Source organism: Protomyctophum parallelum (assembly GCF_964188405.1).
Source record: "Protomyctophum parallelum genome assembly, chromosome: 3".
Taxonomy (NCBI): Eukaryota; Metazoa; Chordata; class Actinopteri; order Myctophiformes; family Myctophidae; genus Protomyctophum; species Protomyctophum parallelum.
Genome location: NC_139698.1, coordinates 29,446,545 through 29,470,493, shown reverse-complemented (window position 1 = coordinate 29,470,493; position 23,949 = coordinate 29,446,545). Strand labels below are relative to the sequence as shown.

Genomic DNA, 23,949 nt, shown 5'->3' with positions numbered 1-23,949 from the left:
ACTTGGCTGTCATAGGACGTAATTCCGAACGCCAGATGTTGATATTGGAGCCAGCACAGTGAAACCCTCCACATTTATTGTATCCAACGAAGGCATGGGGAGAGAGTATGTTTTACACTCCGTCCGTGTGTGTGAGAGTCCGTCCGTCTGTCCGTCCGTCTGTTACCAGCTAATCTCCGGCACCGTTAACCCGGTCGATGCCAAATTTTGCATTCACACCCTGGATGCCAACGATGAACCTCTGCCCCAAATCTTCCAGAACGGCCTGTTATAGCGCCACCAGGAGGCCGACTTTTGTAAAACAATTGTTTTGATATTTCTCCTCCAGATTCCAAATCGTTACACGGTATCTCTATAGTCATGTGTTCAAGACGGATCTGTCTGATATTTCATATTCCATCGTAATTAGCCAACATTGGCTTTCAAAGTTTGTAGGATTGGCCCGTTTTGCACAAAAAGCCTCAAATCATGAATGCAGCGTGCAATTTACGTGAAATCTTTCACGGACTTTCCTACTAGGCTGAGGAATATATCCCCAATTTCACATTGGCTTGTTATAGCGCCACCAACAGGTGGATTTTTGCAAAACACGTTTTTGGAACAAAATGCCTCAAATCATCCAATTCCACCCAAGGTGTAAGAAGAAATGCCACCCTTTTCACATTGGCCTATTATAGCTCCACCAGGAGGCCACAACCTGACCTGCCCTGGTGGAGACCTGTGCCACGAGGGGCACTTTATATAGTTGAACTCTGAGACAGGCCTGGCTCCAGGATGAAATGACTGAGGGTTTTGGAGGCTCTGTATGTATAGTCAGTCACTCATAATTGATACAGTGTTTGCAGCAAAAATGTAACCAATTAGCGATCAGTTGATTCTTCCCATATGACATTTTTCTTATTTGACGCAATATAAAACTAGGTCGTCTACATTTCATGAGCTTTCATTAGTCAGGTTTCACCCGACAAAAAGTCTATGGGAAGGAAATACAAAATGGGGGAAAAAAACACGACCCAGCTAGGATGATTGACTTCAGTGCTCTATTAGAGCCCTTTTGCTGTGAGACACCTCAGGGCAACCTGCCATTAATTTCCTCCTCGTTGACCCAACTCTTCTAGGCCTAGTCAGCCTCTTGTAATAGTTCCTTGTCCTTCAAACGGTGTGTGAAGTGACACTTACAGCAGGGGTAGTTGAGCAGCATGATGTCGTCTATGGCCATGTAGCCTTGCCGCTCCCTGGAAACAGCCGCCTCAATCAGGACCTGTGAGAGTGGGAATTAGTCGGTCTCATTAAAAACATCAATAATTAGACATGGTAGGTTGCATAAAATAGTGATTGTTTTGTCACTGTTTTTTCTATTTAGTCATGGAAAACATGAGCTGAAGGAAGCCACCACATCTGGCCTCACAGCACTTCAAACTGAGACAAACACTAAACTGCAATATTCAAATGGAACCCGCCGAGAGGCAGAGCAGACTCTATTGCACGTGTCCCCTTTCAGTGACAAAAACATTAATTACAAAACAACATATTTCCACACCATTGAACAGCTACTGACCCAAAAGAGGGAGAGAAAAAAATAAGTTAGCAGGGACATGAATGTAGGCAGAGGCAGAGGAACAGAGAGATGTACAGTATAATGTCTTGTTTTGATCCTCCGGCCGCCGTGAGAAAATAATGACTTCATCAGTGGGCTGATGTGTTGTTTGGACCCTCATTCAGCATCCTGGACGCAGACTGCTGTGGAGCCATAACAGAGGATACTACAGCTGGCACAGAGGTCATGGGACTCAGCAGAGGTCAACACTCCATTGTCCTGTTGTGGACCAATAAGGTCCACAACAGGACCCCAAGAGAACCCGTGGCCTACCGCCAAACCTAATCAATATCAAATCACTGGCCGCAGTAATGGTGAGACGGTTATGAGACACCGGGGTGATGTTTGTTTTCCCAGCACAGAGGAAGGCCTTGCGTCCACACATTTGATGGAAGGGAAGCTTTGAATTATTGTTTCTCATATTCTTCTGACCTAAAAGGTGGATAACAGCTACAGCTGATGCAACTTAACACTTTGACTTCCACCAAAGACTCGCTATAGTCCCTTTACTGCCGCCCAGATGCACGCGTCTATTATTTTGAAAACCTTCACTTTGACTTCCCAAAAGATCAGGAAGCAAAATCACCTATAACTAATCTGTCTAACAAACCTTTTAAAGTCTTCAGAAGCGTTAATATTGTTACAGCAAATACACAGAGCAGAGTGTTGCCTATCGATGGGAAACACTGTTTCACGGTAGATATTATAGCAAGACCATTCTGAATCAATAAAACACTACAATTCACGTCATTCACGTCAACGGCAGGATTCAACATTTGGAAAATCCACTTAAATACGTCTGCCAACAGTTGCAAACAAGGTCATAGGTGATATGCCTTACCTCAAGGGTGTTGAGGTCATACAGATTGGGGGGCTTATTGTCTTTACTCAGTCATAAATCAAGATGTGTTCTAATACCTTGTGGCCAATTTGTTTTTTCTGCACCGCATGGCGATGATACAGAGATTATCTCCCCCAGACCAGAATGTGCAGCGAACACACCAAATCACACGAGCACAACATCATCTTCTGGGACCTCTGCCCCAAATTCCAGCCTTCCACCGTCAGCAGAACAGATAGTGATCCTCCAGAGACCTGGGAGGGAGAGCTCTCATTACAGCAACAATTGCCGTGACGACAGCCCCGAGCCATACGTGACCTTAGGGCAAATTAAATGCCTTACACACACACCTGGATGGGATGTGAAGAGATTAGGGTAAAAAAGAAGGGGGGCTTAGAGAGGGGAGGGGGGTGACAGAGGTGAAGTACAACAGGAGCTGGGTGAACTGGGTGATCTTGTTATTTCTCTGGGCACTACAGATAATCTGCTGTTTCTTTTCCTGGACGACATTGGAACCTGAACCTAAAGAGGCGTTTCAGAAGGAGGATTACATTAGCATTTACCATTTCCATCTTTTTGTAATTTTATAAGCCTCCATTATTTTCCACCTGGTTAGTGCAGCATGCTCCCCTTTCATTTCTATCTGTCTCTCTGACTCTTTCACAAGTCCTCTCTCCCTGACAGCCATTGACGGTCACAATATTATTGCGTCATCAATATCTGTGAAAATAATCGTCCAGATATGGCCGATTTCGATATGCTACCGATTATATTGTGTATCACAAATTAGCACCATGTTTAATTCAAAGATCAGGCAGTGGGCTAGATTTAATGGCAGACAGAAAGGCAGAGACAACAAAAAATACATTGGAAGTCTATGTGAAGGAGTAATTATTCACTGCCAAGCTAAAACACTCAATGAGGGATTGATTGCAGACGAATCTTTAATTGTTTGAGCCATTAGGACATTGGGTTATTAAGAAGGAGACTTTTGGAGCATTTGTTTTAATAAACAACCTTCCTCCTCAGACTTTTATTGAAAGCCACTTTCCTGGTGGAACATATCCATTCCATATGCCAATAGTCTATTCTAATGACTGGCTAGTCACTTTCAGAAGAAGAGAACACACTGGACAGGAAAAAATAATCTGGCAGCAAGTGATTTACAGCTAAAAATAAAATGGCCATTACGAGAGCCTAATACATTATGTTAAGACTATTAGAAGGGCTTACTATGTATACAAATCCAGAGACATTTTATTTGTCCCTGTAAAATATTTTGGTCACATGGACATAATGAAATGGTAATGCCTGTGTGCTCCCTGTTAAGAGAGAGCGGGTAAGAGGGATAGTTCCTCAAACAGCTAGAAAAATGGCAGGGGGGGGGGGGGGGAGAATATGGGGGCAGCCAAGAATATGGAATATGGACTTTTTAATGTTTGCTTTAAGCATGCCCCTCCCCCCCACCATTCTGAAACAAAATTAGTTGTATTTATATCGGTCACATGTCGTCTTACGTTGTCATTTAGTGAGAGACAGCAAAATCCATTCGGGGCGGAGAAGTAGGTCCCAACGCTTTATTTTCGTCGGGGCTATTTATGAATCCGTCGGCGTTCGCGACGTATTTTATTATAGGTCGCGGCGGTTTGATAATAATTCGCCTCGACGGTTTATTTTTCGTCGGCGTATTACAACTCGTCGTGCCGTATTAATTAATACGTCGAAAGGGTGCATGCTGCCTTTCCCCGTGGAGAACCTGCAGGGCAGCAGGCCTTTTTACGCGCGCATCGTGCCCGGGGATCGGCGCACCACCGCTTGCGCCTCGCCGGTCCAGTTCCGTGGAGGGATGGCCCGACCCTCGTCCGTGAACCCCTGGGGGGGTGGGGGGGTCCCCGTGGACCCTTGGGGGATCACGGAGGTGGTCATAGGAGCGACAAGAGTGAGTGAGTGAGTGAGTGTGTGAGTGTGTGTGTGTGTGTGTAGCCATGTGTGCAACTATATTCTCGCACCTATACAGTCTGAGCGCTTGTGCTCCTATCCGTGTGCCTCCCCCCCCCCCACTGAAAAAAAGACAATTTTACGCACAGGCAATGTGATTACGATCATCCTTCTGGGGGGGGGGTCCCTGGCCAACACAATAGATAACCTACAAGGACATATGAATTTATATACAAGGCTGTATTAATTTAGCCGATCATCAAAGCTCACTGCGCTCGTATAGCGCATTGACAGGTCTGTCTGTCTGTCTGTCTGTCTGTCTGTGTCTCAATGACTCGCCTTAGGCGGATACTTTATTAAAGTAATCGCACTCAGACAGAGTATAGGCCTAAAAGAGTGAGTTCTCGCATTGCGTTCTGTGAGTCGTAGCGCATGCAGATAGACAGATAGGGGGGGGGGCAGTTTGACAACAGCGGCTGACACATGTTCATTGATGATGATTAATAGGCCTACTGTATGCTACTGTGCTGCTGGATCGTCGATAAATGGACTATAGGCCTACTGGACTTTGATGTTTTACTGCACGGATGTGTGGCATAATAGCGAACCAGTTTATCAATGTTGGATACCTGTGCTCTTTGCATGTGCACGGCAGATGGGGGGAGAGAGAGAGAGACAGAGAGAGAGAGAGAGAGAGAGAGAGAGAGAGCGCAGATAGCGAGAGAGAGCGCAGAGAGAGAGAACGAGAGAGAGAGAGCGCAGAGAGAGAGAGAGAGCAAGAGAGAGAGAGAGAGAGAGTGCGCAGAGAGAGAGAGCAAGAGAGAGAGCGCGCATAGAGAGAGAGAGAGAGAGAGAGAGAAATGCGCTCCGTTCATTGGCTCTATAGGCAAGGGCAGAAGGTTCCTATAACGACAGTGGGTGCCCACCTTAGAGTAGCCTATATATTTTAAGGCACCCGCCCCGCAACGTATTATTATTGGCTTATTATTTTGCCAGCGGGTGCTTCGGCTCTTGCGCACCCGCGGAGTTGACGCCGTTGTCTATAGGCCTACGTGCCAGGATGATTTTAAATAAATATGTCTCTGTCTCTGCGTCTCTAGAGCTATAACATATATAGCACACATCATGTGTGACACATGTGTGCACATACACACACACACACACACACACACACACACACACACACACACACACACACACACACACACACACACACACACACGAGATTCTGACAGAATGCAGCGGCGCATGCTTAAAATAAACAGATATACAAGCTTATAGTGTACCATAGCGTACATACCAGCATACTTACCGTTCAATAATAATTAGCATGTATTATTATTAACGAAAAACATAAATACTAGCCTACTATTTTATTGGTCTAGTTCAGTTGTTTGAAACAAAATGGTTGCTGCTTCTGATTAGTTACTAACTTTACTAGACCAATTTAAAATAGTATTAGATGTTTTTCGTTAATAATAACTTATGCTAATTATTACTGAACCATTTTAGATGTTTATATTTCACCAACAGGCATGATATGCATTTATAGGCATAATAGGCCAGTGGCCACCGGCCGGCGCAGTACGGCGCAATCACAGCTCAGTCCATTTTAATATCATAGCGCAGTTCCATGTTTATATACATCTGCTGGTGGGGGGTGCTGTTGATTGCCCATTTGTATGCGATAACACATATTATATAATATAGGTGCTTGTATGGTGCATGTATATATAATAGGCCTACATTTAAATGACCACATTTAACACACACACATACACACACACACACACACACACACACACACACACACACACACACACACACACACACACACACACTAGAGCCCTGCTCGGGCCTAAAATATAGGCCCGTGCCCGGCCCGGGGCCCGTGGAGTTAAGGCCCGTCCGGCCCTAAGCCCGTTGGTACAGTCCAGAAACGGCCCGGGCCCGGCCCGGAAGCCTGACATATTTTTATTTAATATTTCAAGCATGCGTGCCGCCGCTGCGGTCGCTCTATTGGTGCACGGACGCAGCAGCAGCAGCTACTCACTCACAGCTGCACTATATCGCTCTGATAAACCCACATTAAGGAACAAGAAGTCAATAACACACAGACATCACACTAAAAAGTAGCCTACTTAAATATAATTTTATACAGTAGCTGCTGCACGTGCACTGTCAATCAGCACAACGCGTTGTGAGCTTGCAGATCGGCTATCGCGGACTCACGCTGCATTATAAAACCCAGAGTAGACGGACAATAATAAGAACACTTACGTTATGTATCTGCATTCTGCATTTTCTGCAATGTACAAATCCAACTTTGTTTAGTGTGGTAATAATGCTCCTGCAGTATTTAATGTTTTTAGAGCCGTAGCCTATAGGCTACTTACTTAGTACTCGGTGTGTGTGTGTGTGTGTGTGTGTGTGTGTGTGTGTGTACAGCTGCGCTGCACAATAATTAGGAGAGAGAGAGGACGAGAGTTTATAGGCGCGGAGCGAGAGAGATAGAATGTAAAACACGTTGTTTCAAAGTCTTTATAGTTTTGACCAGATTTTAGTGTGCTTGCCTTGTGGCTTGTGTGTGTGCGGACACTGCGGAGGGGTTATTGTCACGTCACTATGGAGCATGCTGCCGCGCTGCTGAAGCAAGTCCAGTCTGGGTGAAATTCACATCGGAAAATTAATATAATGGCGCGTGAGTCCGCCCGGCCCTGGGCCCGTTGGGCAGTGACAAAGTCGGCCCGGGCCCGGCCCGTTTTGGTGGGCCGGGCCGGGCCCCGTCGGTACTTGCAGGTCTCTAACACACACACACACACACACGTGCGGTCCACGGGGACCCCCCCAGGGGTAGATCTGCTCTTTTCGGTGCGCAAAAGAGGTGAGAGCTCGGGAACGCAGGCTCGCCTGGAGACGGCGGAGAGCTCCACGGAACCGGGCCGGCGAGGCGCACGCAGTGGTCCGGGCGCGTGGGCCGATCGCCGGGCACGATGCTCGCGTAAAAAGGCCTGCTGCCCTGCAGGTTCTCCACAAAAGGCATGCACCCTTTCGACGTATTAATTAATACAGCACGACGAGTTGTAATACGCCGACGAAAAATAAACCGTCGAGGCGAATTATTATCAAACCGCCGCGACCTATAATAAAATACGTCGCGAACGCCGACGGATTCATAAATAGCCCCGACGAAAATAAAGCGTTGGGGCGAATTATTAAACCGTCGGGACGAATTAATATTTAAACAGCGACCTATTGAATAATAAGCCACGACGGAAGATAATACGTTGGGACCTACGTCTCCGCCCCGAATGGATTTCGCCCCACCTGCATTTAGTGCCCCTAAACAAACAGTCCATAGACTTGGCTGGCAAACGATTTAAGGCATAAGTGCTCTAGACAAACATTAACGTAATCTTCAAAAGACACGTATTGGAGGGGCTCGCATGCACCCCTCAAAAATAGTTGACAGGCTCACGTTTACCACCTTCCTTCAAAAGAGATGTCAGCAAGGTGAAAAAAATCACCCCCGCGTTTAGTGAGGGGCGCTCTTATCATCGTACATCATCATACATGATCAGAATTTGCGTCCTCACCTTCGTCTTCAATATTTGTGTTACGCAATGTTTGTGTTTACACAAACACTCAAAAAAATTGTCCATTGATTGTCAATGGCATTTAATGTTTGTGTTAGAACAAAGTTTGTGTTTACACACACACACTAAAATCTGGACATAGGAATGCTCAAAAATAGCAGGTATGGAAGCTGAAGTGATAAGGTGTATAAAAGGAGGACAGTAAACATGGTACAAATGTGAGGTAGAGGGAAAGACGGAAGTGGCCTTCGAGACGCTGTTGAGGATCTTGGTGGGCCCAGATAACATCTTTAATATTTGATAACAAGGTCCCCCAGATATCACAGACAGCACTACCAGAGAGAGAGAGAGACACCACAGATCTCATTGATCAGATTGCATTATGCTCACTGCAGGGTCAACACTAAACCAAAGTCCTTTGAAGTCACAGGTTGCATTCAAGACATGCTAAAGACACTCAAGACTCTCTCTCACTCTCTCTCTCTTTCATCACTAGCCCTCCAAGCAGAACCCAATGGTACTGAAGTTTCTGACTTTTTGACGACACAGACCATTGGGTCCTGTTCCAGCAGTATCCTGCCACCTGGTACGCAGCAATACATAAAACATAAACAACGTGTTTATGGCCTGTCTGCGCTCTTTGACGATTTTTTTTTCGTGTGAGGGTTTCTGAATATGTGAAGTATAAGTACCCATACATGCCGCTGCGAATATCTCCTGTGGCGCGGAAGCCGTTAAGTATTTTTAATCTTTGTTTGACCGATTTGGTCGCTTTGATTCTTCTCTTCCTTCCTTGTTTATTGACACCTCATTGTACCGCCTAGCTGGCTAGCTAGTGGCGCTATAGCTATGACAGAGCAGATCAGAGGCAGGGACGTAGCCGGCACAAGCCAACCGCACACCGGGAGGCGGTACAATAAACGGTAAACAAACAAGAAGAAATAAAGCGACCAAATCGGTCAAACAAAGATTAAAAATACTTAACGGCTTCCGCGCCACAGGAGATATTCGCAGCGGAATGTATAGGTACTTAAAGTTCCCGAATTCTGAATAACGCAAACAAAAAAAGGCCGTCAAACGCAGCAGATTCGATCTTAGAGAGCATGTTTATCATCCGTGTTCCAGAATTCCCATACGAAAATATAGTCATGAACAGGGACCCTACATAAAACTCATCAAAATTTCAGAAAATCTTTATGTAGGGTTCCGAGAGGGGCTATTTCATCACCTCCTCTGTCCTCCTGTGTCCCTGGAGTCCTTGTGCTCCTGGGAGTAGCACTGGGCTGGCACAAGACAAAGGACCTGATTTTCGCCAGTGATAGAACAACTTATCCATAAACTTCTTTGCCTTTCTTGAGGGGCCCTATGCCCAGCTTTGTGTGTGTTTGTTTGAGATGATTTGATTGGCTGAGCAGTGAGCACGGAATGTGATGTATGATAATGTATGATCATAAGGGCGCCCCTCACTTCACATGAGTGTGATTTTTACGATTTTGAAAAACTTATTAAAATTGTTCAACTAGCCAATGTATCAACACGTTGTGAGCTTGTAGAATGGCTATTTGAATTATCCAAAAATGCTTTTCAAAATAGTAAAAACGGCAAAGAAGTTTAGGGAAAAGGGGTTTAGCACTGATGAAAATAGGGCCCAAAGTCTCCTCTCATTCGTCAGGTATAACAGGTTGCTGCAATTGTTGATTTGAGATGACTTCTCAGAGCTACTGTAGGAAAAGGGGCTGTAAGGTGCATGGAGTAAAGAAATGAGCGTCGTTTTGGTCAAGAAACTCAGTGCAGTTGTTGGTGGCCGACCACTGGACCTCCTCAGCTCAAATCATCCATTGACTCACTCACTTCAATCTCAGGCCGCTCTGTTTAAACTGGACGTTGCACTGCTCATTCCTGCTTGCTATTGCTGCTGCTCATTCTGCTGCTGCCACTCTCATCCCTGCTGTCTTGCTCAAACACTCACCCTCCACCACCCCAGCTACCTCATGTCCTTCTGATATGAACAATAATGCCATCACACGGCTAGCCGAAATTTGCAACTCTAGATTTTTTTATAATGGGATGAATCTAGAGTTGCAACAAGCTCCATCCACTTCCTATTCATCATTTTTGGTTTGTGATCTGCTTGTCTTAAATGACGTTAAACTCACCAACATTGCAGCTGCAGTCCAAGCTTGAATTATCCTCTTTCAATCTGCCGAGCTTGTTTTTCATAAAAATCCACCGTAGAGATGTTATGAGCTACTTTCTGTCAAGACATCCTCTGCAAATGATAATTGTTTTAAGTGTTGCAGTTTGGAAGCAGTCGTTTCTGTTAACGGGTCGCGCTGCTGCCTCCTGCATTATGTGCAAATTCGAAACAGGTTGAACGCAGGGCCGTTCAGTGACGTACGACGAGTGCTTCCAAACTCCAGCACTTAGAAAAATAATCACTTGCAGAGGATGTCTTGACAGAAAGTAGCTCATAACATCTCTACGGTGGATTTTTATGAAAAACAAGCTCGGCAGATTGAAAGAGGATAATTCAAGCTTGGACTACAGCTGCAATGTTGGTGAGTTTAACGTCATTTAAGACAAGCAGATCACAAACCAAAAATGATGAATAGGAAGTGGATGGAGCTTGTTGCAACTCTAGATTCAACCCATTGTAAAAAAATCTAGAGTTGCAAATTGCGGCTAATCACACGTCTAGCACTCTCAATATCACTTGACACTGATCATCCCCTGTATCGCTTCTTCAACCTCATGCCATCAGGACAAAGATACAGAACCTTACCCTGGAAAATGTTTGTTTCAGTTTGTCCCCTCAGCCATCGCGGCATTAAACAAACTGCCCCGCCGATAGGATGGTTCTGTACACAGTGGGGAACTCATGTTTTTGTTTATCTTGGTGTTATGTTTTTCTGTGCTATGTGTTGTTTTTGTTGTTGTTGTTGAACAGAACTGTGAAGATGAATATCCTTCGGGACAATAAAGATTATTATTATTATTATTATTATTTTGCATCTGCAGTTTATGTATGGGGAATAAAAAGCAGAGCCAATTAATTGTCAAATCATAATAAGTATATTGCTCATTTTATATTCAATAAAAATAAGTTATCCTTCATTCAAGTTGTCCTTTATCCATTGAGGAGTTGTCCTTGCATAACTGAATATGGAAATTAGAGTGCAAGGAGGCAGGTAGATTAAACTGCAATATCTCTACTGTATATAGAGGGACCTCAAACATTAGCAATTTACCACCACATAAACACAAAGAGTATAAAGACGAAAGCTAGCCTAAAACTAACCCATTAGTCATTTGAAGTAGTTCTATAATGGCAGTTAAAGCAGTTTATCTCTCATCTCCTTCCTGTACTCTTTGTCTGAAGCCTCTGATTGGCAGTATCAGAACCATGTGACTCACCTGCTATGCGATTGATAACAGCATTGATCGGCAAAGATTGTAATCCTTGTGTCGTGACAGAATTGATGTACTGAGATGAGTCTCCAAGCAAATTTAATACTGAGAGAAAGAGCAAGCTCATCTGTGCTCTGCAAGCATCAGTCATTATCGATGTCCTTTTCCTTGGTTTAAGGTCAACATTAACTGCACCGCTGCTGTGTGAGCGTGTGAGACAAACATGTGTGTGTGTGTGTGTGTGTGTGTGTGTGTGTGTGTGTGTGTGTGTGTGTTTGTGTGTGTGCCCAAGCCATGTTTGTTCCTGTCAACTTTAAATATCCCTCACTGTCAGATTGCACTCTGTTGGTTGGACAGTGTCACCCTACCTTGAGTCCATGTTTGTACAAAGAGTGACTACTATTTACACAGCGAAGGTCAGATCTTGTGGAACCGAATGGAAGTTAATTAAGTCGGAGGGATTGACAGTTCTCGATAAAATGCACACTACTCAACTTAATTGCTTTCTGACAGCTCTGCAGAGTTAGCAGAAAATATAAATTGGATTTATGGACTGGGATCTCTTGTGTCTAAGTATCGGTGGCTTATGCAGAACTACAGAATACACCAACGCAGCTACATTGTCTTATGTTCAGCTCTCCTACTTAATCAGACCCATTCCCTTGAAAAAAAAAAATATACATTTAACCAAAAAAAATACATTTAACCAATAAAACTAAACAGCACCTCCTTTCCATAGACCAGGGCTGTGAAACTCATTTTAGGTCACTGGGCTGATTGGGGAAGATTTTAACTTAATGCTCATTCACACGTGAAGGAATTGTGCACTCAGGATGATCACAAAAGAGGGGTCAAATAGGTACAAAGTGAGAAATGTCCAGTTGTCCACATAAATAAATTAAAAAAGGTAGTAGTAAATGTCCACTCTGGTTAAACTATGATATGTATGATGATAAGATATGTATGCGTTGGACAATTTCTGGTTACTAGAACATTGGGGGAGCAGCACTGAAGGTTTGAACTTTTATTTTATTTTTAACTACAGTTTCATTCACTCTGTTCGCGAGGCTAAGAAAGGAGGTGGACTGGCAATAATTCTTTCAGACACGTTAAAATTCAAGGCTCTGACCCTTGGCAGCTTTACTTCCTTTGAATACCAGGCCACTATACTACATGGTCAAGCCTCTATGGCATGCCAATGATTAGCATTTATCGCCCGCCAAAATGCAGTAAAGCAATATTTCTAACAGAAATATCAGAACTTTTATCTATCTGCTCCACTAACTATGACAGAACTCTTATCTCAGGTGATCTTAATCTTCACCTGGATGATGCTACAGATGCTATGGCTATGGGTTTCTTAGAGTTATTGCACTCCTTTGATTTTATCCAACATGTTGTTGGGCCTACACATAAACATGGGCACACTCTGGACCTGGTGATTTCTAGAGGGCTGAACATCACTGTGGAAAGGACTATTGAAAGGCCTGAGCTATCAGACCACTTTCTGCTGTGTTTTAATATGACTGTCTCTGATCTAGAGAAAAACATCACTGAATATACCATAAAAAAGCGTTTTTTTAGCTCTTCTGCAGCCGACGAGTTCTCTCGTCAGAGTCGTCACCTGGGCCCCCCCCTGCCCGATACTCCCCCAGTGAATGATATGGTTCAAAATTTTAATCTTAAACTAGAGTCAGCTCTTGATATAGTGGCTCCTTTGAAAACAAAAAAGAAACATAACACCAGAGTAACACCCTGGATAAATGAGCTTTCACGCTCACTGAAGCAAGAATGTCGTAGAGCTGAGCGAGCTTGGAGAAAAAACAAACTCACCATCCACCTAGAGATTCTTAAAAAGTCAACAGTCGCCTATAACAAAGCCTTGCGTCTAGCAAGGCAGGCATATTTCTCTGGCATTATTAATGAGAACAAGAAAAATGCCAGAGTCCTTTTCTCTACCATTGATCGACTTTTAAACCCCCCCCAGTCCTACAAGCAGTCATTCCCGGCCTCTAAAGCTAAGTGTAATGAGTTTGCATGCTTTTTTGACAACAACATTTTTAGCATTAGAGCTGATATTATGAATGGTGCTGCTGCTAGCGCAAACCTTCAAACAGCAGCTAATGGTCCCAGGGTAGATCTCTCCAGGGGGAGCCTATTATCGTTCTGCGCAATTGAGGAAGACGAACTCCGCAAAACTATATCCCAGATGACATCATCCTCCTGTTCATTAGATACAATTCCCACCACCTTTCTCAAAGAAGTCTTAGAGAATACCGGAAGACTCGACCCGGTGCTTGCCCGTTTTTCCTCCCGGAATTGTCACCAGTGAGGGGGATAACTTTGTAATATGCTATTGGCTGTTTGTATTCTTTTTGGAAAAATATAAAAAGATACTCCTGTGGAAAGGCTATATTATTTTACTTATATTGACCCTATAAACAATTTAGTATTATTTAGTATATGTAAGGTTTTGCACACTCAAATGGTACCTCGTCAGATAATCCCCAAATATCCTACAACAACTTCTGTGAACAGACTTCACTGTAGTAGCTTTTCATAAATTATATTTGTACTTAGGCTGTTCTGCTGTCATGAAAGTTTATAGTTAGAGAAATTCAAAGTCCAGCCGTCTGCTGTCCAGCCTCTCCCACCCCTCACATTGGGGAAAATTCTGGGAGGAAAACAGAAACGGGCGAGTCTTCTTGTTACCGTCTTAGACAGTGTGATTGGAGATATCCTAAAAATTGTAAACAGCTCTCTACAATCAGGCGTCTTCCCAGACTCACTGAAGACTGCTGTAGTTAAGCCCCTTCTCAAGAAACACAATCTTGATCCCTCTGTTTTGGGTAACTATCGACCCATTTCAAATCTACCCTTTCTGGGCAAGGTTTTAGAAAAATGCATCTTTCATCAATTGGATGTGTTTCTACAGAACAATAATGTGCACAACAAATTCCAATCTGGCTTTAGGAAAGGTCACAGCACAGAAACAGCACTTGTAAAAGTAATGAATGATCTTAGGGTGTCTGCTGACAAGAAACATGTATCCGTTCTCTTACTTCTAGATCTAACGGCTGCATTTGACACGATTGATCACTCAATTTTAATACAGCGTCTGGAGCACTGGATAGGCCTGTCTGGTACGGCCCTGTCCTGGTTTTCCTCCTACCTATCAAACAGAAGTTACTTTGTCAATCTAGCCGAGTTTGACTCAGACAAACACGACATCAGTTCTGGTATTCCACAGGGCTCGATTCTTGGCCCTCTGCTTTTCTCCTTGTACATACTGCCATTGGGCGAACTCATTGCCAATCACGGAGTCAATTTTCATTTCTATGCTGATGATACCCAATTATATCTATCTGTGGCTCCAGATGATCCCTGTGCTTTAGACCCGCTGCTTACCTGTCTGTCTAGCATCAAATGTTGGATGAGTGAGAACTTTCTCAAGCTAAATGAGGACAAGACAGAAGTTCTCATAATCGGTTCTAGTGAGCAGAAAGAATCAATATTAAGCAGACTTGGCAACCTGACTGTAGACAGTAACAGTACAGTAAAGAACCTGGGGGTTATTATTGATTCCGAATTGAATTTTAATTCACACATTAATCATGTTACCAAGATTGCCTTTTTTCACCTTAGAAATATTGCACGAATCAGAGCCTATGTGTCCTTGGACGATGCAAAAACGCTAATCCACGCCTTTGTTTTTTCTCGGCTTGATTACTGCAATGCACTTTTTTCAGGACTGCCTAAGAAAACAACTGACAGATTACAACTTGTCCAAAATGCAGCAGCCAGAGTTTTAACTAGAACTAAGATGAGAGAACATATTACTCCAGTTTTGGCATCACTGCACTGGCTTCCGGTTGTTTTTAGGATTGATTTTAAAATTATTTTACTCGTCTATAAAGCTCTCAATGGTCTCGCACCTTCCTACCTACTTGACTGCCTGCCTAAATATGTCCCAAACCGCCCGCTAAGGTCTTCCACTGCTGGCCTGCTCGCTTTGCCTAAAAAAATTGCAACTAAAAAATACGGGGAAGCAGCTTTTTGCTTCTACGGGCCGTCGGCATGGAACAAGCTCCCACTGTACCTTCGTCAGGCAGCCTCTGTAGACATTTTTAAAGCTCAGCTCAAGACCCACTTCTACAACATTGCTTTTAAGTGATCTTATATTTTTTTTGTTATTCATGTCCTCACTGTATTGCATTACTGCTTGTTTTTTAATGTCGTTGCCTTGTTTTTCTTTTATTCTCCATTGTTCTGTAAAGCACTTTGAGCTGCATTTGATGTCATGAAAGGTGCTATACAAATAAAGTTTTATTATTATTATTATTACTACGTGCCTGGTGATTGTTTACAATGTGATACGAATTTAGGTCATTTTATCCTCACACTGGACAACCTTAGATAGGTCAAAGCTAAATGAGATTGAATGTACATGTATACATGTCTCACTCATTATGTACATGTAGTGAAAAATGAAGATGTACTCTCACCTGGTACTCGTTAGGCCAGAAGGTGCTGACAGCCAGCTCCACCTGGTGCCACTGTTTGCCATGGGAACCTGACGTGTTCCACACGGGGCTGCCCAGCGGGCCCCCGTTGACTCGCACGTACGCCCGCAGGGCCCCCGGACTGTGACCGTCACGGCTGTACAGGAAGTAGCTGAACTGGACGCAGTGCGTGTCGTTTTCACTCAGCGTCTGGAGCAGCAGCTGGGCGCGTTGCCCCGCAGCATGCTGGGAGGAGTTCACCAGCATATAGGACCCTGAAGGGAGCAGAGAGAGAGAGAGAGAGAGAGAGAGAGAGAGAGAGAGAGAGAGAGAGAGAGAATGTCAGGCAGGGTGATGGGCCAGCTATTGCAGGAATGTATTGATGGCATTCAAATTTCTGACTTTATAGGGCAGCGCCATACATTCTGTTTTTCTGTTTCTGTGTTTGCCATTTTCAGCTGTATGCCACTGCAAGTGACAACAAAACAATGCCTGAATTTAAAATGTCTTCCTACTGGGGGACCTAGAAATGTCAAGGCTTTTACAACTGAAATATGTTGGCAATACACTGCACTCCTTTAAATATGTGTGAAGCATCAAGAACTATTGCAGCCTGTGAAACTTTGTATTTGAGCAAGACATGAACCCTTAACCGAGACAATGACCCTAACATCAAAAAGATCCAGTCCATAAAATGGAAATGATTCTCCAACAAGCCATACAAAGACAAAGACATACAAACAGACGGTCTGTCTGTCTGTCTGTCTGTCTGTCTGTCTGTCTGTCTGTCTGTGTGCGTGGCACAAGACTAATACACAACCACAAATACAGTCATAGACTTACAGTTGTGGTTGTACATGGTACAAAAGGAGATTATAGTGAAAGAGTGATGAGAGAGAGTGATATCTAGAGAGCAAGACTTAGAGAGGTATAATGAACTCTACATAAATTGAGGGAGACAGAGGGAGGTCTGCTAGCTCCTAGAGAGGAGAGATTCACAATACAGTACCTCCACAAGGACCCTTCTAATCAGGATAACATAACCCTATTGCCCCTCACCCAGCATCTGTCCTGCCTAGCGGACACGGCTAACGTGATTAGCACAACAATGATGCAAGACCTTCAGGCGTACAGACATAATCAGGCCTGTTGTCTTTGCACTCCCAAGGTCTTTATGTTCCTGAACACAGCAGACCATGGACAGCTCCATGTAAAAGTGACCCTGAGCAAGACACTTCATAAAAATGTTCTTATACAAAAATATTCATACAAATATCAATATTCTCCCCTTATGACAGAATAAAAATGTGAATGTTGTCCACCACTGTGAGCTGCATTATTGTCTATGCCTACAAACCAAGGAGAATTCCAAGAGTAATATAAAAGCGGTTCACCTTACTAGCATGCCAATGTCTGACGAACAACCTTTATGAAGTGGTGAAACACAATCCTGTGTGTGTGTGTCTGTGTGTGTGTGTGCGTGTGTGTGTGTGTGTGTGTGTGTGTGTGTGTGTGTGTGTGTGTGTGTGTGTGTGTGTGTGTGTGTGTCTGTGTGCGCGTGCATGCGTGTGTGTGTTTGTGCGCGTGTGTGCGTGCGTGCATTTGTGCGTGCATGCATTTTGTGTATTCTTTGGAGTTGTAAATCTCATCGATTGTCCTAATGAGACTATTCCAAGCCCATGTTGAATATAATCCTGCTGATTGATGAGGCTGCAGTGGTCCTGTTCTGTCCACTTACACCCTGGATGTGTTCTTTTAACTTTAATATACAATACATGCCATTAGCGTGTTTCACTTAACTCAACAGCCAAAATAATGCAGGGAAACAGCCCCACTCACTCCATCGCCCTTTACGCTCCATTAACACTCCAAATCAACGAGAGGTGCAGTTATTATATGTGATAGCTGAGTGGAAACCATGTGTGAAAGAAAGAAACATGCATGCCGGGGACACATACCGTGCAGTAAATGAATAAGTCGCTCAAAATCTGCAAGCCATTTTAGGCACAATCTAATTCCATATATATGGAATACGTGCTTCTCAAAGTGGTGTCTGGGGAACCTCAGGGGTCTGCGAGTGGGTTTCAAGGGGTCCCCAGAAGAATGATTCAGATTATAGGTTTCATTCACTCCACTGTTATCTCCCACCTATAGCTATAGACAGTTTTAGAATGATGGACTAAATCTAATCTAACAATAAACATCTTCTCTTCTGGCACAAATCTGTCTCAAATGGGGGTCAGGGGTCCAATATGTATACATTTGGGGGTCCTGCACCTGAAACTATTTGAAACATTAACACATGGCATACTACGCCATGAGACAGAGAGAACGCCATAAGGAGAGTTGGAGGACGACAGTAGAAAGAGATGCTACGGTACAGATTGGATGATTCCATTCTGTGCCCCATGTGACAGCGGTGAGATTATTTTGGGACACAGTGGGCGAGGAGAGGAGTGGATCTCTCTGCGATGGCGGTCTGCCCAGTCCTTGCCTCCACTGTGCCCATCTGCTTCAGGAGGACTTGAGAGTGAAGGCACAGTAGGTCATCAGGGCCACGACCAAGGACGAGAGTGACAGAAAGTCAGGAAGAATAAGGTAAATACAAGTAAGACGCGCAAACGCGGGAAGCGAACGCAGCTCGTGTGTGTGTGGTTGTGTGTGTGTGTGTGTGTGTGTGTGCTACAGCTGCGCCCTGTGTGTGTGTGTGTGTGTGCTACAGCTGCGCCCTGTGTGTGTGTGTGTGTGCTACAGCTGCGCCCTCTGGTGGCGGGCGGGTGGTGTAACAGCGGGACAGACACACAGACACACAGACACACAGACACACAGACATTCAGCCCTTGCTGTCATAGTAAGTGGCTCACTGCGTTCGCAATAATCATAGTGAGAGCCACACTCCCTGACATGTTGGGAGCAAACATGAAATCCACATTCTGGGACAAAAAGACAATCATATAAAAAAATAAGAAGATGTTTTGAAGACCTTGTGGAGGTCCACGGAGTGTTCAACCGTAATGTTACTGTACTGTGATTGGTCCAACTCCAAGCAGCCCGTTTACAATTTACACTCATTATGGAGAAGTGAAGAGTCACTTTTAAGTATCTCAGTAGGAACTGTACTGTGATGCGCCTATATATTATCATCAGGTCTGTGATTATACAGTACACCTTCACTCTTACCTTCAATGTGGTGACAGCATTTGAGAAGTGTTAATTACTACAGCCTTGTAAAGTCAGTGTTCTGGGTAAAGCTATTCTCTTTTCTTTTTCAACTAAATTCAGAATCTCACTTTTGAGACTGTTTATGTTTAATTATTTTCTTTAAAAGAAAAGGTGAACTATGGGAAAAAAAGGCACACATCCAATAGTGTAGTTGTTATGACAGACAACAGACTGACTAAATGGTGTGATGAGGTAAACTTGTGTCAGCAGAGACACTGCCAGCAGAGACACTGCAGTGTTTTAAGCAACTCTGACATTCATACTCACAGTTGTTTTGGCCCTGTAGACTCAGAGTGAATATGCAAATGATGAGCTGTCACTGGATATACTGTAAACAACGAACTGCAATAATCATAAAACCTTTAGCTGAGTATTGTTGGGTATTTTACCCGTCTGTAAGACAATCTCAGTGACCAGAATTAACTCCCATGTGGGATGAGTGATGCATTTCTTAATACATATTGAACAGAGATCTTACACTTACAGTACTTCTCAACACAAAGCAACATTACTTTTAAAACAGCAAAACCTTAAGCCAGTTCAATAGAGTTCAATAGACGTCATGTACGTATCTCTCTTATACTAGGACCATGGACATAGGAGTAAGGCTTTTGTATGTGTATCACCTTGTCTTTTAGATTATCTTATCTAAAGATCCACACAGCAAAAGGAGTCTCGATGGCCACATTTGAATTAAGACATGATCACATCTTGAGGCATATACACACCTCACATACAGTACACACGCCACTACAGTATGACCTTTTATGAATTATGCTTCAAAGCACAGTGAAATCTGATAACGCGTCATCCATTCCTCTGTGCTCCTCTCAAGGGTACGGGAACATCCATAACAAGATTAGCACTGATCCAGCACATCATGATTCACATGGAGCGGTGGTGGACCCGACCCTGGTCACAGGCTGTGGGCGACACTATCTGTGTCAAGCCACGATGAAAGAACGAGAGACTGTTAGAGCAAAAAGGTTGAGATTAGAGTTAAGAGCAATTGTGGACCCGAATAATAGATAGGAATCATCAGTGAGCCGGAGAGAGGATTAAAAAAAGAGGGGTGAAGGTAAAGGAGAGGCAGAGATGGAAGACCCTGACAGCACACTGAAGTAGTGTAGACTGTAGAGGAGCTACACCTTTTCACTCTCCTGTATGTCCTCTTCCCACGTGCTGTATACCGATACCTACCACCCCACCCACTCTCCTCTGCGTCAAGGTCAGAGCACGAGTACTCTCAACATAACAAGAAAATCACACTTGTGTTAAGGGGCCTCACACTCACAGTTCTGGTAATATTTGTTTACAGTGCTCTAAACTAACATTAGAATGTCCATAGACTTGGCTGCGTACTATGCATGTTTGAAGTGCTCAAAAACAAACATTAAAAGTCCATAGACTTGTCTGTGCTCTAAATGAACATTAAAAGTCCATAGACGTGGAGGCCCTATGAAATAATTTCAAAAGCCAGACATTGTGTGTGAAGTGAGGGGTGCCTCACTCCTTTAAATAAACATTGTACTCTAAACAAACATTTAAAGTCCATAAACTTGGCTTCCATTCTGTTAAGTGCTCTAAACAAACACTAGTGTGAAGTGACGGGCACAGCTAGGGCAGTACCTGTATTTGTATCAGCCAGATGACGTCTTACGTTGTCATTTCCTACCCGAAACAAACATTAAAGTCCATAGACTAACGTTTGTTTGCCACCAGAAATGGCAGTCCAGTATTGCTTTAATCGAGAGCATGACCAAAACATATCTGTATATTTGCTGTAGATGTGTGGCATCTATCACACATCAACACTGGCATACATTCTAGCTAGTTTGGCAGTAATGGATCAGACGTAGTCTGGCACATGAGGCACTGTACTACCATTTACTTGAGCCAGGGCTTGACTCCAGAATCTGATTCTATCAAGAGAAGTGGTCCTTAAATTGGAAATAATATTATAAATGTAGGACAGTGTTACACATACTCCATATACACACATACACTTGTTTCATATGCATACACAAATTCTATAGATCATGTTTCCTATCTTACATCAGGTGGAAGACTCCACTCCACCCCACCCCCTCATTTGAACATTGACATTCTCTTGACATTCTCTATATTCTGTAGAACAATTTGGCCCTCAAGGCATTGATATTTCCCAATGACAAGAGGTTTATGGTCTGACAGATATTGAATAGTCTCTCTGAGGCTTCCAGCTTCAAGTCTCTCAATCTGTCTGTCTGTCTGTCTCTCTCTTCTCTTTTAGCATGTCTGTCAGTCTGCCTTTGTGACTTTCATATACGGTACGTCCTCTCTGGGAGGGGGGGTAACTACCTGTCAGTGGGGAGTGTTGGCTGGGAGGAGGAGTAGGACTAAGGCCCTATACGTCCAAAGCATTTCCGGGGGTCCCCAGAACCCCTGCTCTATAGTCATGTGCTCAAGACTGATCTGTCCGATATATTTCATATTCCATCATAATTGGCTAACATTGGCTTCCAAAGTTTGCAGGATTGGTCCGTTTTGAACAAAAAGCCTCAAATCATGAATGCAGCTTGCTATTTATGTGACATTTTTCACACACTTTCCTACTAAGCTGAGGAATAAATCCCACCCTTTTCACATTGGCCTGTTATAGTGCCACCAATTTTGCAAAACACATTTTTGGAACAAATCATCTAATTGCCATCAAAGGCGTAAGAACAAATGCACCCTTTTCACATTGGAGACCTGTGCCCCGAGGGGGACACTATCCAGGGAGTTGACCTATATACATTTCACTATGTTGAAAATGTATCACAACACTACGAGGTGTGTGTGAGAGTTTAAATTGAATGAGACACAAACCTTTTTTCTCTCTTTGTGTATCTGCTTTGATCTTGAATTGTCTTTCTTGGAAAGTTGCTTATGCATAAAGACAAGCATAAGCAACTTTCCAAGAGTGCAGCAACAAGAAGGGAAAAGGGGTTGAGGGGGTCAATCACTTCATCAACTTCATCCCTCAGAGAACAATCCGTCCAGTCCAGGGTGTTTTAAAACATGCATTAAGACACACACAAGTGACACAACACACCCTGAGCCGTCATCTCCAGGGCCGCACTGCTGCAGCTCTGAATAATGCCTCCACTCCACTACAATGCAATAACAGGCCACAAGGTGACAGGATGAAAACTATTGCACAGAGCCACAGGCCATCCTTAACCTGCTTCTGCTTCCACTCCTCCACTTATCCGACACCTCATCTTCACACAATGTCTACCTCCACCACCTCTCCACCTCTCATTCAAAGCAGATTCTGCTGGGAAGGGACTGGCCCGTCTCTCTCTCTCTCCCCAGGTCTTTATCACAGAGGTGAGGGGCCGGTAGACAATTACCCCAGGCCCTGGGGACGGCCACGGTACACGCAAAAGTAGGTTTCAGACAGGATAATGAATGGAATACAAGTGTGGCTATTGTAGGAGTAGACTGTGCCTCGCGGCACTTGAGGAAGGTAAGGCTACATCAGCTGCTGTAACCTCGCCAGGGAGAGGAGGGAGAGGAAGTTTGGCGGTGTTGACCTCTGGAATTGTCCTCCGGGCTGCAGTCAGAATCAACTGGCAGGTTGACTCCAGAGAGGAGAGGATGAGCGAACAGAGTCTCCTATCTTTACACCACAGCTCTTGACACTGCCTGTCATATCCATTCTGCAGCGTGTCTCAATCTATCCGTCTGCCCTGGCCAGAGAAAGGAATAATGGGCTTATAAAACCCAAAAGACCCAGAGCACAGACAACTCCCTGCTCATCTCTGACTGCTGCTTTTCTGGGGGTCAAAAACAGCCTGCGTGTTGAACAATGCACCTTCAAGTACCTTAAGAAAATGGCTTTTATTCTAATGTAAATATACTGTACACAAGATATTACAATATAATATATTGATACATGATGATCAGTGTGAAAGGCTCCAAACACTCCCTCAGTAGTTCCTGTGAGAGGAAGGCAACAAAACAGTCATGAAGCCTGCATGGGAGCTCCTGCTGCTGTGCGGTACGGCTTCACCTCGCACCGCCGTTGCACATGTATAAAAATAACCCAGCAGTAAATCTTCATCATCACAGCTCAATAGAACACAGGCCTGGGCCCCAGCGCTGCATGCTGCCTCAGTCTGGCCTGTGTAATGCACTGGTTCTTGTTGAGAAGATGTTAAGAAGAGGATTGTTCAAAATGTGGTAGTGGACCATAGCTTGGCATTGGCACCGTGGCATTGTAAAGCACTTTGTAAACATTGTTTTTGAAAAGCGCTTTATAAATAAAGTGTATTATTATTATTATTATAGCTAAAATAAAATAAAAACATTTGAGCTATGGTTATAGCACATTTTGAAGAATCCTCAAGAACCACCCAATCCCACCTCCCCACAACATTATATTTAATATAAACGTTGGCACAACACATGTATATTATTTGTATAATTATTATTCTTAGTTGCGCGCCGGTGTTGAGCACCAAAAATATTGTTGCGAGTAGTTTTTCCCCCACACTACGCCTATTAGTTCAAACTTGATGGACTTGTTAAATACTATTATTATTTAAACATCTTTTTCATACATTTAACAAGAGGTACAAAATATTTTTGTAAACATAAAAACACACTTGTGTGACGTGAGGGGAACCGCACTCCTTAAAACAAACATTTTAAAAGTCCATAGACTTGGCTACCATTAGGGATGGCAATAATCTATAAATTCATTATCCTCAATGTCTACATCAAAATCTAAATTTTGCTGATATACAGAAAGAAAGGCATATTTTATTCCTTAATCAAATATGTATTTGACCATTTGGCATTTTTGTATGAGGAATA

General features: G+C 43.7%; 1 protein-coding gene across 1 annotated transcript in view; it reads right to left on the bottom strand.

Annotated features, from left to right (window-relative positions):
- The window catches only part of LOC310856103 (receptor-type tyrosine-protein phosphatase U-like), a 152,864-nt gene that overhangs the window by 75,776 nt on the left and 53,139 nt on the right, over window positions 1-23,949 (bottom strand). Inside the window, exons 3-4 of the mRNA XM_083761325.1 lie at window positions 15,886-16,157; window positions 1,180-1,261 (exon numbers count right to left, since the gene is read on the bottom strand). Coding sequence (XP_083617451.1) covers window positions 1,180-1,261; window positions 15,886-16,157 — 354 coding nt within the window. The remainder of the gene's footprint in view (window positions 1-1,179; window positions 1,262-15,885; window positions 16,158-23,949) is intronic.